Genomic DNA, 17,688 nt, shown 5'->3' on the forward strand with positions numbered 1-17,688 from the left:
CCAAACAAAAAAAAACCCCTGCAACAAAAAAAACCCCCACCCAAACCACAGCTCCCACCCTCCCAGGGTGTTTCAGGCAGTGCAACCCTCACGTTTCGACCTGTAGCTGTACCACTGCGTTTAAGTGCTCAGGGTTCCTGAGCTTTCAGCCAAACGTGCTGAGCTTCTCCGCAGTCACTAGAGGGAGAACGCGGCGTCCGTGGTGGGATTCAGCACCACAGAATTAGGTTTGCAGTTGGCAGGGGTGCAGGCTTGGGCATGACGCTTGATTTGCTTGACCTAAATCCACATACTGCTGCTGGCTTGAATGTTTCCACTCTGGGAGAGGGTGGAATGAGATGATAAACAGTTTGGGCTTGGTCACGCATGGAAATGTTTCTGTTTGAGTTACTGTAAGCTACAAGAGTATCAGCCTACTAATGAGAAGTACAGTGTCTGCATGTCAAAAATCTACTTAAATGAAAGGAAAACCTCCAAATTCGGCTCAGTGTACAGCACAGCCCAGCACCTCCTTTTCTCATGCAGCCCCCTGGGCGTTGTGTACATGAAATCATAAGCTGGTTTAGGAGGGGTGTGGAATTCCTTGTTTTAACAAAGAGGCTGCCACCACCATAGTGACAGATACCACGCTTCCAGGCTTGATTTGAATTACAAAGTTTGAACTGAAGTGTTTTTAGGGTGTACAGTTTAATATTTAATGTTATATTTCTGTAAAGATGACAAATGTCTTAGAAAATCAGCAGTGGTATAATCCTTGTTGGTACCTGGATTCTGTATCCATCCTGCAGGAGCTAACATGTGAATTCCTATCAAGTGGGATCTACACTTTCTGTGTGGTCCTGTGGTAAAACCTCTTTTTTTTTTTTTTTTTTTTAAATGTGAGCTTTTCCATGAAAATACAAATTCTTGTAAGGTTTCTGTAACTCTTCAGAGCATGACATAGCTGCTGGCGACTCCAGGCAGATGACGCCACTGAGTCAGCAGCTAGATATTTGTGGGGAAGTCCTGCCAGTCTTTTCCCTGAGCTTGTGAACTGCTCCTCAAAAGCTGATCCTGAGTCCTGTGTGTGCCTGCTTTCTCTTTCCAAGCTTCTAGGGCAGCAAATTGTCTGGTCTTAGCTCCTACACAGAGTCCACGTCACTGGCAACCACAGGGTGCAGACAGGCTGTGTCCCTCTTCTCCTTCAGGACAGCTTCTCTCCTTTTCTCCTTGTCTTTTCTCTGCTTCCTTGAAATGTGTCCGATGAATCAAGATGAGTCCATCGTATCAAAATGAAGGGAGGGAAAAAAACAGCTGAAAACATTTATGTTCAAAGTTATCAGTTATACTTAGGGGGGTTGGATCTCATTTCTGAATGTCAGCTAAGTGGATGTTATAGATATTTAACGTGAGCTCGATATTTTGATTGAGTGGAACAGATTCAATTACTTATTAAGCTATATTTTTCTGCTAATTGCCAGACAGTTGAACTACAAATAAAGAACAAAGAGCTGCATTGTTTGGCTAGGAACACATGCCTTGTATTTTAGAGTAGGCAACAAAGGAGCTTGTGAAGAAAGGCTTTTCTGCTGTCTATGGTTGTTTTGCTTAGAACAATAATATAAAGATAACTTGAAAATGTTTTAAAAATATATATTCATCAGAGTGGATCTTCTTTTGTTTTAGACAAAATTACAAGAATTACTCCATGGAAACAAGAACACATTTCAGAATTCAAGCTGCCCTGCACCAAGCCAAATCCGCCCCAGAAAATGGAATGCACTCTGGAGCCTCAGCAGTGTCGTAACTTCTTCTTCTTTGATGTCCTGTTTGCAACAAACTTTGGTGCAGAACATTACTGACACTTTGGATTATTTTTCCTTCTCTTTCAAGTCAGTGAGAAACCAAATAATTTGAAATTTTAAAGGTGATGCTTAAACCATTAATATTATGTAATAACAAGGCAAAAAACCTCCCAAACCAACCATAACCCTGAAAAATCTTGGTTTTCCAACAGTGGATTTTGAATACTTACATCTGTGTAATTCATTTTTCAATCATTGTGTGCCTTTTCTTTTCTTGCATTTGCAACATTTACTAAGCAAGCTGCAGCATTAAGGGGAACAACTGAAAAAAGCCAAACAAAACTTTACAGGTTCTTCCTGGATTTGCTCTCAGTTGGCTATAAACATTTGTCTGAATTCGTACTGCTGGCAGCTGAGAAGGAAGCATCGCTTTTTCCCAAGTACCTGCTTAGCTGAAATGGTGTGAGAAAATCTCACTGCACAAGAAACAGCAGAGAGGAGCTCTGAATCCTGGGCGTTTCCAGTTGAGCATAGAAAGCTGCTCTTTTACCAGCTTCTACTACTCACCTTTTTTGCTTCTATAAGCTGGTGGAGAAAAATGGTCTCATTTATGCAAGTGTTTTGTCTTACTTGTTAATTTGGTTTTCATGTTAATTCTGCTACTCTTTGGTTTTCATGTTCTTCATGGTTCTTTGGTTTTCATGTTAATTCTAGCAGCTGAATGACTTACCAAGGATTTGGTGGGGCAAGGTGATGGCAGTATAGAACTGCATCATTTCTTCAACAAGTTTAAGAAGGGGAGGTCCTTAGGAGACAGTTTGTTGCTTTGGAATGAACGTGATTGGAAGTTTCTGTGATGTTTAATGCACAAGTCCTTCAAGGCCACTGAAGACACAGCAATATTGCTCTGGCTGCACAGCAACACAGAGTTACTGTGGCAGCCAATTCCTTCTTCAGACACTTGGCCTAACTTGAGATGTCCATGTTTAACCAGATGGTCTCATCGTGTTCCTGTGTTAAGCTGGGGCTGGAGCAGGCTGGCTTGCTACAGGGCTCAGCTTTTCTCAGTGGAAAGCCTGTTATCTTTTTCACTCTTTATTGATCTTTTGGGGGAATTTCTGTGGAGGGGGTTCTGAGAAGAGAGCAGAGCCAGCTCTGCTTTCCAGTGCTGTCTGCCGTAGAATTGCTGCTTTTCTGCAAAACTGCTGAAGTCAGACCTAATGCATGTTTGACTTGTTACCATTCTCCAGGCCAGCTCCATGCTTGTATACCTGTGGTTTTTTGGGGCACACTTCTACCTCCCTTTTGAAAGAGCTTCTTCCCTGTGACCCCGTTCTGATATGTGGAGATGGGAGGTCTTCTGACAGCCCTTTTTCTCCAATGGAGATGTTTGTCAGGAAGATTCCTATCTACATACCTCACAGTGAATATTCTTTCTGAAGTGATTGTTCCCAGCAGAATGGAAAATTTGATGGTTTATAGCTCTGCTTTTACCTCCTCTAAGGAAATGACATTGTTTTATAATTGCAAATTAATATGCAAGGAGATAGAACCACCTGTTCCTCAACTTGCATTGTCTTAAAAATAGATACCCTTTATAAAAGTCTTCCCAAGTTTAAGGTTGTAGACAAAGAATGCTTTTTTAAAAGTCACTTTCTCAGATAAATTCAGTTCAAGATAGATTTCTCAATTCAGATACAATTCAGTATAAAGTTATGCTATTTACATATTACACATCAAAACTCAAGTGTAAAAATTCAGTCATTCTTTGTATAGAATAAAAGTTTCTTGTTCTATCTCATGCATAGAACGCCTCTTTCTTCCAGTTGTGTCCTTTTCAAGTATTCTGGCAGTCTTAGCAACTTTTAAGCAAGCAATGCTATGAAAATTACCATAAATTGTACTTTGCAGAAAGCAAACAATCCTTCCAACTGTAGATTCATCTCTCAAGGCCACTGAAATGCTCTTTGAAATTTCACCCACAACCAAGTTTCACCAGATCTTGGATACATTGCACAAAGGATGCCCTGTGCAACGTGCAGTCAACTTCCCTGATTCTCTGTGGTGATGAAACTCCTGAGATTTTCATGGTCATCTTTGGTCAAGCACAAACACCAAGTCCTGTCATGGACCTGATCTCCAGCTTCAGCCAAGGACTTTGTAGTTAGCCACAGTTCTGTGCTTTCTCTTGACTTCTTAGCTCCCTGTCAGCAGGAGATACCCACGTTCCCACTGCAATTACAGCTGTAATACTCCAGACTGACTAAGGAAGATAACATCTTGCTAAAGGGTGAGTGGAAGGTCTGGTGTCTTGTCACTCTATACCAGTTTTTCAATGTGTTACATTTTGGCTTGTCCACCATTACTCATCTTTCATCCATGTCCAGTGTTTTAATTCTCTTCTGTGGCTGGGGACAAAAACTTGATGGTGTCTGTTTGGGCTGGAAGGTCTGTGCTGGGATGGTTTTTCCATTTCTTTTCCTGAAGCTCCTGCATTCTGCCTGAGGCAGCTCTCCAGAATGGTAAATTGCCTCAGAGGATTAGGTAAAAAACAACTTACCCAAGTTCTCAGGCAGCTTCAGTGTTTCACCTCCCAGAAACTAGATACCCTGATGGAACTACAGAGCCAGGATTTTCAGCATGGCCTAAGCTCCAGGAAACATTGAGTGCTACTTCAGATGGATGTAGTCAACACCTCGTTTGAAGGAGGAGGACTTACTTCTGCTTTCAAACATTGTACTGTGTGACTAATGCTCGAGAAGCCCGCTCTGTACTACTAGCCTTTAGCCAACAGCTGCTATCAACTCCTCTCAGACCTCAAAGCCAGAGAAGTTAACCAAAGGCAGACTACTAACTCATGTAACGAAAAATCCTTCTCTGCATGTGGTAGGACCTTTATGATAAAACTTACAAACTATTGCTGCTTCTAAGTATTTTTTTAGTAGCACTGATAAGAGGTTCCTACACCCAGTAGCTGAGGAGGGGCAGAAATTGATACTGTTTCCTGGATGGCTGCAGCAGTTGCTCTGGTGCCCCACATGGTATCACGGTGCCATCGCAAAGTCGTAGTGGTCAGGAAGGGAAAAGCAGCAGAACAAGCATCACCTTTATCTTCTGATCTGATACGTGGAATCCAGGGACGTGTGGCTTGTCATTAAACTGAGGGGAGGGTATGGGCTGAAAAGACATCAGCTTATGCAGACATGTGATGAGGTGTGACTACATCAACACCAGACTCCTATAAATAGCACGGGGTGAGAGAACCTGTTGGGTGAAGAATGATGGGCTCGAGCTGAACCCGGTCACGGGTTTTCTTGATGATGAGAAGAGTTTGATGAAGTCTCAAATATGATACAAGTGCTACTGCTTGAAAACACCCACTTAGGATTGCTCAACTAAACCAGTGGCATCAGAACTTTGGCTTATTACTGCCGTGCAGTTCTACCACCATCTGCAGATAACGCATCGTGACCCAGGTGGGTGGTGCAAAGGCTGCCCCGTTGTGCCCGTGCCTCTGGTGGCTGCACTGCAGAGATACAGCATTCAGCCCCCCCTTGGGCAGCTCTGCTGTTTACAAAACAGCAGGATCACAGCAAACGTTTCACACAGGTTTGGCATTAAATTCTCTATTGAGATGAATGCCTTAGTAGTTTTAGCTGCTCCATGGGCTTCTCTGAGAGCTAAAAGTTTGTTGGGCGATAGTTTCAACACCGCATGTGCCTCCAGCCCGACCGCAGCACCAGGTAAGGCTCCTGAGTGTGCAGCCAGGCTTTCCTGGGGGGCAGTCCTGGGATGCAGCAGGCACTCCCCAGAGAGTAAATCCAACACTACACCACCAGTTGCACCTGCCAGATGTGTGTCTCTGCTTTCTCCAGCATAAAAACACAGCAGCAAAGCACGTGGCTATGAAATGACCAAAACAATGCATTCCACATGGTTTCCCCTCTGGGAGGAAGAGGAGAAGATAAAGAGGTGAGTCATGCTGTTTACTGCTGCACAGGAAAGTGGTTAATGGTTGGAAACCTTACTGATGAGTGAGATCAGAAAACCTGAACAGACTAGGAATGAATTTGCTTCTTTTCTCATTATGCTCTGCAAATACCTTCTGGTGATAGATTATAAGCAAGGCATGTATTGGCAAGTATTTAATTGAATGGTTTGTCATCATAAAATATTTTAAAAGATGCTACCTAGGTTGGCTTTAGGTGTTTTAAAAATAGAAAGATAAATACAAATACTTCCTTTTAAATACACAATCGATCAATCCCTGTCTCCCCAGATTTATGGAGAGCAGCAGAGCTAATAGCTGCATTGCACTGTGGTGAAATTCTGCATGGTGGTTGCTCCAAATGCAACATTGTTTTTGTAGGCCTAGGCTGAGTTCCATTACTTTCTCAGTATTTTAAATCTCTGGACCTCCTTGCTTTCATTTCTGGCTGAACAGAGACAAAATGTTTCTTTAGAATTATGAATTGTGTTTGATTCTACTTGCTTTGCCTCCCCTCGATTATTTTACGGCACGAATAGCAAAGGGAGCAGTGGCAGCCCCCCTGCACGCTCTCTTTATGGGCTGCTTCAATTTAAAACAGGAAAGAAAAAAGTCTCACATTAGCCAAGCACAGTAACAAGTTTCAGGTCTGTGGCTGAAAAGGGCCGTAGCGATACGGAAGAGAAAATAAGCAGCTGCAGTATTGTGCAGTTTTCAGCTCTCTGTTGACTGAGCAGCAGGCAGGGTGTGGAGGTCAGGAACTGCTTCCTCTGTGCTGGAGCTGTGCAGGGTGTTTGTCTGCGGTGCTGGAGGCGCAGGGGCCGTGCCGGGGCCGGCAGCGTCGTGGGCGCGGTTGCAGGACGAGCCGGTGGTGGTTCTGCACATGGTGCTTTTCCTGGTGCTTCGGTAAGGATGCCTGAAGACTGGCTCTCTTGATACTGTCTGAAGATGCAGAATAGCAACCTTACTCCAAGGGTTAAGCAGAGGTCAGTAAATCATTCTAGAGAGGAGCAGCAGTGCTGTTTAACTCTCAGAGACACAAAAGATTGTGTTCAGTGTTGTCTTGGTTTGGGTACAGCGCCAGTGTTGCTGCCATCAGTGCTGCGGTGCCCCAGCCTCCGTGGGGCAGCTGCAAGGGTTTCTTACAAGCAACCAGCAGGGCCAGCCACAGGTCTGGTGCTGGCTTTGGCTTCCTTCTTAGGTGGATACCTGTGCTTTGGGTCAGGTTTCCCTTCCATGTTGCCGGGCTCATCACTGATGCAAATAATTCCTGGTGTTTGTGTGGAACAGCTGGCAGCTCACGTGTGCTGCCTTTGCTTTGCTCTGTCACACACACACTCAACAGAGGTACAGGTACACCCAGAAAGTTCACGTACATGTATGTACATGCACATGCCAACAGCAGGCTCTGTAGCCAGAGCTTTTCCAAAGGTTGTCAGAACTGAGCTGTTACATTTGGCACTTAAAATAAAAAGCTAAATGTATGAAGCAAAAGCTTTGGCACCTTGTCAGATGATGGCCAAGGAAAATGCAGGGAGGTTAAGGGCCTTTACTGGAGGTTTGCTGTGGGATCATAAAGGAGACAGAGCTTGCAGCATGCAGCCACCTACAAGGAGAAACCCCAAAACAAATGGGCAACCTAGCAAGAGTCCTTCAGTGAGGCACCCTCACCAAAAAGCAGCTTTGGGCTGGAGTTCCAGGGTATCAGCTTTCACTGTGGAATAGCAGAGCCCTGCCTGGGTGAGAGAGTACCTGGGATGGCTCCGTCCTGCTCAGGAAAGTTTTGGAGATTCATCTTTCTCACCTTGAATTCCTGCCTCGTCTGTGTCCCTCAATCTGCTCACCCAGGGTGGATCGGTAGTGAGACAGGCAGCTACCACAGATGTGGCAGGGTAGGAAAAAGATGCTGAAAAGGTGGAAGTGTGTCTCTGTCTACAGTGAGAACCCTGGCAGATGTGCTTCTGGCAAGTAACAGCAGGGCCTGTTGTGTCCAGGAACAGTGGTGGGGCAGTAGCCAGGGCACACATAATACCTGCAAGTGGCTTGGACACATACTGTGGTGTGTGGGGCCGTGTATGAAATTAAGACAAGTATTTTCTTGGGGCTGGTGCTGCAGAGAACAGGTTTGTGAAGCTCCTTCTGCTTGTTTTCCAGCTGTGGTGGGCTGGGGGCTTCTTGTTTGTTTGCAGTATGGTTTGTGCACTCCTGCTGCGTGGGCAGGTGCCTGTGTGCTGCCAGGAGCATGTGCAGCCACTCTCACAAATACTGTTTTGTCCCATTAGCGATTCCTCGCTGCAGCTTTTCCTTAGTTAAGCATCAGTGCAGAGGGGATATTGTAATAAATCCATTTCTAGCATGCAAATAGCGCTTGTTCTGCTTAAACCAAAACCACACTCTTGCTGAGTATGTTTACACTGGGTTTGGTTGGAGTGTTTTTTAATCAGAAGACATTAACTTTGTATTTCATACCAGGAATTCCAGAGCCCCTCACTCTTACCCCAGAACAGGTTTAAATGAAAGATAATCTGCATAAATTGTATTTGTCAAAGTTAAATGCTATATAAAAGGAAAAGTTAATCCTTGAAGCTAATTTTTATTCTGGGTATTAAGTCAAGAAATGCTCTTCTGGACAGATTTTATTCATGGTGGTTTTACAGGTTATCAGGTAGCATGTGTGTTTTTACAAACTGGGATGTCTGTAATAAACTGTGTTTGTAATCAGGTAGCATCCACCTTGTTTCTAAATCCATTGTAACCCAGAACATAACTGCTGAGAGGGCTCCTGTGTTCGGTTTCAGCCATCTTGTTATTTATTTAACTGACAGTCTGACTCAGAGTTTTTGTCTTCACCACCATTGCACAAGGACAGGAAATGTTGAAGTCCTGAAACTGGCAACTTAAGTAAGTTCAGGTATTTCGTAATGCCACAGCCTTAAAATTCACACTTTACCCCTGTGCAGAGAGAGGGGGGACTGTTACCCTTCCAAACACCTACTTGCTTTCAGCCCCAGGAAGCTGCAGGATAAGAGGAATGGTTAAAACCTTACATGGTTAAAGCCCTTTTGCAGCACTAGCTCCTCACAAAGAAATTGCTTGGGCTTTTTTTTTGTTTATGTGCAAATTTTATAATTCTCTCCCAGATTTACATAATGAACTGGCACCAAGTAATAAGGATCCTTAGATGTAAAATGATGAAAGCAGTAATTCCAGTAGCACGCAGGAAGTTTAAAGCATAAAGGTCTTCACAGAATTGCATATTCATGACTTGTCACTGGATCTCTCTTGGCTCACATTTGTGGGAATTTTGTTTTCTTCTGTTGTACGAGGCAAAGTCCATTTCCTGCCATCAGCTGCAACCGGGACCCAACGCTTCCCTGGCTGCGTGAGCATCACGGGTGGTGTTGATGCCCTTGTCCCTCCCTCCAGCCACTTCTGCAGCAGCTCGTGGTCTTTAAATGGGAGGGGAGGTTGTGACAAGTGGCTGCGGTGCCTGGCAAGGACTGAAGGCAGGACAGGGGACACTTTCCAACAGGACATCTCTCACATTGTTGCCTGATGATCCCCTCAGCTATTTCTGGGTCTGGGCCAGGGCTCTTTTGCCAGTTACAGTTCTAAACTGCAGCCAGCCTTCTTGCACTGAGCCCTTTACATCGTTAACCCCATGACACACATTAAACCAACCTTTTCTGATGACTGTTGAGGCACCTACAACCTTGGTTACTCACATGCATCCCTGTAGAAGGGGTGAGGGTTTTTTTCCCTTCAATTGTGTTGCAGATATTTTACTACAGGCCTGTCCACCCCAAAACAGGAAGCCTGGGAAGGCCTATGGTCGGACAGGTCCAGGTGAGTAGGAGCCAGCCCTCCCTGCTCGCTGAGCTGCAGCAGTCACTGGTTAGGAATCAGCCGCGCTGTACATGGACCATCTAATACGTCTGACATGTAAGTAATTTATTACACACCTCTGAGACAGGAGGCAATACCATCTTCATCTTAATTCCACCTGCTGTAAGACACAGATCTGGTTTTGCAACTGTAGCTAAAATTCAGGTTACACTTAACTTTGTGTGAGCTTCAGCTCAATTACTTTTTTTGAATTAGAAATCACTCAGAACAGCAGTGCTCCTAAAAAGAGAATTGAAAAAGCATTTGATTTATTTGGTATATTTACACAGTTGTCTTGAAGCTAAAATCTGAACTTTTTTGGAATGGTTTTGTGTCATCAACTCTAGTCTTAGCCCTTGACACCTTTCTGCTATTTCAATAAAAGTAATTTTTCCCTTAGCCTGGTAAGTGTATCAGTGTTAAAATTTCAGCTGTACAAAGTGCCTAGGAAAGCATTTCCGCTCAGTAATTGGTCACTTCGTATTTCTTTCAAATCTTTCCCAATCAAGTCTTGCAGTAAATAAAAGACTAATACCAACATGACAATGCTGTTTGTTCAAATTGTTCATTTTTAACATGATAAAGAACAAAATGAAGAATGTGGACACGGTTTTACCAAAAAAAAAAAAGAAAAAAAATCCCCCAAGACCCCCAAAGCCTCAACAGACAAAAAGGAGGACACAACATACATGGAATGGTGAAAAGGAACAATGATATTGCACAACTTCAGGTCTCTCTTCCCAGATTTTGATCCATGTAAATAGTTACGTATGAATCCAGCGAAAAACCTGCATCCAGATAAATGTGTAGCAGTTTGAGTGAATTTCTGGCACTGCAGACTGCTTCCAATGCCTCCTGGCTGCTACTTGGAGTTCTCCTCCAAGAGAGCAGGTTCTTGGCAGCTGCTGGAACAACAAATAAATCAACATCTTGATACTGTGCTTTTGCTGACCAACCCTTCAGAAGTTACCCATAACATGCACAGTTCCCCCATACTGTAAGTACATGAAGTCTTAAAGCTCTCAGGTCTTCAAGCTCAACTTCTTGTATTGAGTACTTGAACTACAGATGAAAAAGTCAAGAACTTTCCCCATTTTGCTGTGGCTAACTTGAGACAGCAGCTCACGTTGCACCACCAGGAGCTCTCACTGTATCAGCGGTGCCTCAGATGTATAAAAGTCACAGTAGGGTACAGTTAGGAGGGAAACTAGAAGGAGAGAAAACCCAAACCAAGCAGAACCACGCGAAGTGGATGAAAGGGCTTTACCGCTCCAGCCTTTGCTAGACCACCTCTTAACAAGCATACACTGTTTGCCACAGAAATGAGCTAATTGTGTCATTCTGGCTACAGCCCCTCTGTTTCCCCCTCTGCTGTGCCTATGACAGCCTGTGTTTATATAAATTTTGCATTTATGTGCGGAACAAAGTGTATTTTTCTCATTTCTGATTTCATAGCTGCTGGAGGGGCTGGTGTGTCAGCCAGCAGGGCTTAACAGATACATTTAATACAGGAGACTGGGATACAGTATGTTTATTCTTAACTTCGGATAACCTAAGAACTACAAGAAGGAGAGATGCAGTATCCATTTGCTATGATCAGACACAACCATTTTTAGGGAGAAAAGAAAAGCAGAATAAGTGATCAATGCTGAACACTACATTAGTTTCAAATATTGGTGGCCTTTTTTTTTTTTCCAGTCATGGTAACTTAGCTATTTACTGTCCACCTTGGCCCACTTTTAACTTGATGGAGTTAAAGGTGACAAAGTTTAAGGACTGTTTCATCAAAACCGGAGCGAGTTATAAACCACATGAGAGCACGAATTCACTGTAGGACTTGTTTCGTATCTTCATACTCCACATCACTTGTAGAAAAGGGATAATGCATCTCAGTTTGCTTACAAGCTAGGAGATCACTTTGAAGTCTGCATATTCCTAACTGCAAACAAAATATAGCACTTTTAACAGGTTATAAATAAACTGGTTTCCAAGCATAGAGCCAGCCCAACAATAACAATACACTATTAAAAAGACCTAAGGCAATGAATTCCAACTCCAATGGAGGGAAAGAAAAGAAAAAGGAAAAAAAAAGGAAAAAAAAAAAGAAAAAACCTGTGCAAACAAGCTTAAAACTATTTCTTTGTGCCAGTGTTATAAAATGTAGATTTCAATAAAGCCTTGACCCAAATGCCAGGACTTGTGAAAAGAATCAGAACAAAACTGGTTACTTTATTTAGGAAAAAAAATACTCTTATCTCGCTGCTAATAAAATCGGATACACGCAGTTTAAACATTTACAGTTGCTGTAACACTTTACACAATTCCTATATATGGGTGTAAGAACAAACATTAAAAGACAATGGTGGGTCAAGGCTTTACATTAAAAATAACAACCTACTTTTCTATAGTCTCTAAAATACTATGGTTTTTCCAATATTTGCAGCCATTCAGGAATATTTTTTTATTCATTTATTTATTAGGAAATGTATACTTTGTGCATGATCTTAATTCCTAATTCCTGGCTCTTTGGGCTGAATGACAAAAGGATCAAACCCATTAAAGTGGATGGTCTCCTTGAAGGTTCAGTGGAGAAACCCTGGCTCAGTTAGTCTCGTATGATGAAAGCAGTGCTGCATCCACTGGCTCCATGCAGGATGGACAGGTAAAGGATCTCATCAACCAGTCATCTATACAGTCCAGGTGGTAAATGTGCATGCACGGCAGAAATCGGATAGGGTCCCCATAAACAAAGTCCATCATACAAATGACGCATCTGGGGAGGGAGGACAGAAAAAAAGTCATAAAAACAATGAGGCTGCTGCTACCACAGGTTTCCTTTGCAGAACACGTGCCCGTGGCTACAACCGGGGAGGGCAGGCACAACCAGACAGCTCCGCAGAGCGCCCAACGTTGGAAATGGTAACAGGGAGCCATAAAGGGGAGGAAGGAACATGAAATTGTTTCTCCATGAAGAGAGGATGTAAGAGGAAAAAAAACCCCAACCCCCTAAATCTTCCAAGGGCATGAATGAGTTGAAGGCAAGCTTTGCTTGTAACAGGTAAACAAGCAAGGAAAGAGCCTTCTGCGTGGCTGTTCTTGCAGAAGCTACATTAAATTACACTCTGCAAGCATGGCAGAAACAGGAGGACAAGGTCAGGTTTCCCAGGGCAGTATCATAAGCAATGCAACAGCCACATCGGTTCAGCTGGGTTTCTGTTACTTACTCTCTGATCTTCTTCTCGGAGCCGTCTCTTCCAGGATCATAGACTCCTTTAGGTAGGTGCTGAATAAGGCCTATCCTCTGTGCTATTCTGATCTGTTCCTCTTCTGTCAGCTGCGTTGCTAGCCGAGTCTGGCTAGGAGTTGGGTGATACACAGGAACAGGGACCTGCTCCTAGGATTAAAATACTCTGGTTAAAAAATAGCACAGAGGTTTCCCTCACATTTTGTAGCGCAGTACAGGGACTGTATTTAACTCTTCCTCTCTGAGCCCTACGAACATCTGCATGATCTCCCACTCCTAGTTTGTAATTTTGAGGCTGTAATTATATCAAGAAGGGGGTAAAGAATTGAGGTCAATATCTTGAGCAAGGAGCTGTTCATGGCTGTTCTCTGCAAAAGCTTTTTATCTCCAGGAGTCAGCCATACAAGCAATACACATACAACAAACTTCACGTGACAGGAGGCAAATCACATTACAGGTACCTGGTGAACTGCTGAGACACTGAATTGAGCAATGTAATGGCCAAGGAAGAGCCCCCAGTATTTACTTGCAACAAAAAGGAGGTTTGGGTTTTTCTCTACATTTAGGAAGAATTATTAACAAAGATGAGGACAGTGTCTTTTCCTAAGGGTTTGAGAGAGGAAGGGTCTATTGGTTCTGTAATAACTAAAATTTGTGTGAACTGCTCTGGGCTGCTCCACTCCAGGACAATTCATTCTTGTGTGTCGGGAAAATAAAAACCTCACTTAGACAATAAAAAGAACAGCTTTTACATTTGGTCTCATATATTAATATGGTTTTACAAGCACTCTCAAGCTGGCATTCAACTGCTGTATGTTTAAAGTACACCCTTCCCCCAAAAAACTAGGCAAGATCTAGGTACTGCACAGTCCTTCCTCTGCCACGGTCTCAGAAGATTCTTTTGAATACTAATGCACTTTAGATCAAACATTTTCACTAACATAGTAACAAGGTACTTACTTTGCTTGCTTTTAAAAACACCTTTTTGGATGTAAATACCAATTTTGAACAGGAGATACCAGTAGGACAGGACTGACCAGTAGCCGTAAGGCTGCTGTTAACAGCAGATTTCTGGCAATAGCCCAATTTTAATGGTACTTCTTACACAGCAGAAAAAAAAAATGACTTATAGATGTGTTCTGAAAATAAACCTGGTGCAGACACAACAGCACCAATTCATCTGTTTTGAAAAAACTGCAAAAAAAGTTGACATTTCAGAGGAGATCACTGTGAAACAAGCAGCCTGTGGGACTGCGCACAGCTGCACCCCAGGAAGCGCTGACACAGCACACGCTGCCTCTCACAACAGTCCCACTGCTGAACTTCCACCGTCTTGTCACCAGTGTGGGAAAATGTGGGATTTCACTGGCTGTGACACAGCAACCACCCAAAACCCACATGTCCACACAGAGCACGGACCAGAGTGGATGTTTCCACGCTCCCCTCTCCCATCCCCTTGCTGGCTTTCGGCCTGCTCCAGTAATGGTCGAGCGCAGCATTCAACTGACACCAACACCTGGCAAAGTCCAGATAGGGGGGTTAACACATGTAATACTGCACTCGTAAAACCTGATAAAGCCATCCTGTGGCTGCCAGGAAAGACAGACAGGACTCCTGGAAGGCCGGAAGAAAGCGGCTCAAGGAGCAGGCAGCCTCTTGCTGGCCGGTGCCAGGGATGCCCAGCAGCAGAAGCCATTGCTTATGAGAAATGCTGATCAAAAATACAAGCCTTGCCTGGCAATTCTGCTTTTAGCACAGTGCCTACTGTTTGCAGATCAGCTGTGGGGTAAAATCAAGTCTTCTCTTTGTTTAGCCACCCTGGGATTTCCCCCTCTGATTTCCTAGCAGAACTCAGAGGAATTACAAGAAAGTTCAGAAGATGAAATGCCCATGGTTCTGCAACTTCAGTTTATTTCCTGCCCACTCTGAACTGTGTTTCACAGATTCACACATTTCTTTTACATCCACTGCCTTTTAATGGTCAAAATTATCTATTCTTTAATCATTGGAAAGGGAAATGGACCAGCTGAAGGGAGGGGTGACCTGTCAGGTAGAGAGCAGTATTCGTGGAGTGGCTCAGCAACCTTTGCTGCCAGAAAAATAAAGCAGTTTTTCCCCTCCCAAAGCTGCAGACCCTCTGCGCTGAGCACATCGGCTTGATCGGTTTTGTGTTTCAGGAACTTAACACCACAAACTATCAGTAACTTCTCCCCACCACCCCCACAAGCTTTGCTATACTTCTTCGGACAGATTATTACAAGGACAGTAGAAGACATGACTGCTGTGCCATTTTATCTGTTACAAGGACATACAGAAAAGGTGCACTCACCTTCCCACCTTAGAAAGGTAACAAAGAAAAGCAGCATAACTAAGCACACGCCTGGCACAGGCTGGTGCTGAAGAGCACAGAATGAGGGGAGGCGGCCATAGTTGATATGGCTTCCCCTGGCCAAGCCACCACTGCAAGTGGTGGGGCAGAAATACAAGTGAAGGCAAAAACGGGGAGGAAAATAACACCCAAGAAACTCCCAGAAGTCTGAAAGAAGTCGTGACAGCTGATAGCAAATGCCTGCAGCAGAATGCAAATAGATCACCTCACCAGAAATTACACAGCAGGGGGAAATTTAAGTAAGACTCTGCTACGAGTTAAAACTGTCCTGTTTGGACAGCTCTGAAATGAGAGCTCAGTCATGCTGTCCAAAACATGGCTGCTTCACTTAAGCTTTGGATGGTAGATTAACACAACTGAGGAACCCATTCCTCTTCTTATCCAGAGCCTCTCTCCCCCATGGGTGTCATCTTGCCTGAGGAGACCTGAAGACGGGACCCCCAGGATCGCTTCCCAGGCCAAATACACGAATGCTTTACCAACCGCCAGCTCTGGATGGAAGCGTTCCTTGGGGCATCCTGTCTTAGGTTCCCTCCCTGCAGAGCCACCACCCCACACTACACATTCAACATAACCAATTAAGGCAGGAATTCAGAGCCAGCTGTGGGCTTCTACAGCTTCACGTACTAGGCAAGAATCTCTTGTCAGATGAGCAACTATGGGTGAGAATGGTGCTGTCTTGCACCACAACATCTTCCTGCTTGTGAATATATACAGGAAAAAATAAGAATTGAGGTTGGGTGGCTGCCAAGCTGCTGCAAAAAATCCATAGGTTGTACTCTGTAAATTAAAAAAGAGTGATGGCTAAGTGAATGCTCGTGGTGGGTGTGCTTCCATAGCACACTGTGTGGTGGCACACCACTCTGACCGGCTGACGACTTCAAGGCCTGCCCAAACGGGCCTAGCAGCCCCCTGGACACAAACGCACCAGTTACAGGGAAGAGCACAGCCGCACACGGTGCGATGACAGCCTACACACCCACATCGGTCCTTTCCTCACAGCAGATAAAAAGGCATGTTTACACCTGTATGATTCTGAAAATATTTCAAACTGTTTATTCATGAGGACAGGAGAGCCCCGACTCTGGCCCTGTTGAAGTAAGAGATGGAGCAGACTGCGTGATGCCCTCCCTCGACTAGAGCCCGCCCACCACTGACCAGCCTCAGCTACATCCTCTGGTTTCTGTGCTACCAAACCTCTGCAGGGTTCTGGAAGTTACACTCACAGGACACCAATTTCAAGGTGTCTGTAAGGGCAGGAGCACAGCCCTGCCTAGGCAGGTTTATCGCCCCTTTGCAAACCGGTCACTCCTTTTATCAATCCACATTAAGGTAAGTTCCCCACTCACTCCAGCATTGATTCAAGCGTAACTACATGAGAATTTGAGACTTCACTCAACTCACATCTGCAGCCAGAGGCCTCCTGACATGTACACGTATATAAAAGATTGTATTACCCCAAATATTTATTATTTTACTCCACAGATGAGCATGAATTTATTGCTCTTATGTCTCACTTTTCCCTCCTCTCCCATGGAAAAATGTTTTTGCAGACAAAAATTATGAAATACTGAAGTTCTGCCCAAAGTCTGTGTTATTTGTTGGGCATTTCAGACTAAGATGAAATTTCATATTAACTCTATTCCTCCATGCAAAAAAAAACTAAGAGAGGCCAAAAGAAATAATAAAACCCCCACATATTAGTGTCAGGCAATGAAATATTAAAAAAAAAAAAAAAAAATCACTTTCTGGCACTTCATTTGCTTTGCATCAATATTTTTTTTCCCATATGAATGTAGTAATGATGACACATCTCGGATGGCCACAGTCCTGGATATACACCATTTTTTTCTTGTTCACAAAGTAGGTGGTGGCAGCACAAGTCTCCTTGGCTTTCTGTGCACAGAAATCATTCCTTCCTAATGTTTATCCAGCCCTTCTGTAACAGCATTCATTTAGACTGGACTACAGTGGGTTTATCTCTCTCTGTCACCCTGGCTCCTCCTTCTTTGGGGAGAAGAAAAAAAAATTAAAAATCACAGGGGGTAATCTGGAGGTCTGTTTATTTCCTTTACAAGTGAAAAATGCATTTTCACACAAAAGCCCCAGACCCTGGGTTTCTGCATGCAGATTCCTACACACCTTTTGGGTTCTCAGCTAGAAAAAGGAGGTTTTGCATCAATACAACTTACCTTGGTTACTTATGCTGCTGTAAATCTGATTTTCTCTTGTTTTACAGCATTTTCATCTTGCTTTTGTGAGTGCAATGAATTTGTAATACTTTGAAAACAGGTCAGTGGTAGATCAGAAGCTCTTAATCCCTGGATCAAGATTATTTTAAGATCCCTCTACGCCACATATCAGCAGTATGTTATCAGGGCTTTCGTTTGCCAGTTGC

General features: G+C 43.8%; 2 protein-coding genes across 2 annotated transcripts in view; one reads left to right on the forward strand and one right to left on the reverse strand.

The window, feature by feature from the left end:
* TTC39A (tetratricopeptide repeat domain 39A) overlaps positions 1-1,786 on the forward strand; it is a gene marked incomplete at both ends in the record, with an annotated part of 45,541 nt that extends 43,755 nt beyond the window's left edge. The window contains one exon of the mRNA XM_084265816.1: positions 1,666-1,786. Coding sequence (XP_084121942.1) covers positions 1,666-1,786 — 121 coding nt within the window. The remainder of the gene's footprint in view (positions 1-1,665) is intronic.
* An 8,114-nt stretch (positions 1,787-9,900) lies between these two features.
* RNF11 (ring finger protein 11) overlaps positions 9,901-17,688 on the reverse strand; it is a 32,634-nt gene continuing 24,846 nt past the window's right edge. The window contains exons 2-3 of the mRNA XM_084265993.1: positions 12,882-13,051; positions 9,901-12,430 (exon numbers count right to left, since the gene is read on the reverse strand). Of these exons, the coding sequence (XP_084122119.1) occupies positions 12,259-12,430; positions 12,882-13,051 (342 nt within the window). The 3' untranslated portion in view covers positions 9,901-12,258. The remainder of the gene's footprint in view (positions 12,431-12,881; positions 13,052-17,688) is intronic.

The sequence above is a fragment of the Gallinula chloropus genome, assembly GCF_964237585.1.
Source record: "Gallinula chloropus genome assembly, chromosome: 6".
NCBI classification, from domain to species: Eukaryota; Metazoa; Chordata; class Aves; order Gruiformes; family Rallidae; genus Gallinula; species Gallinula chloropus.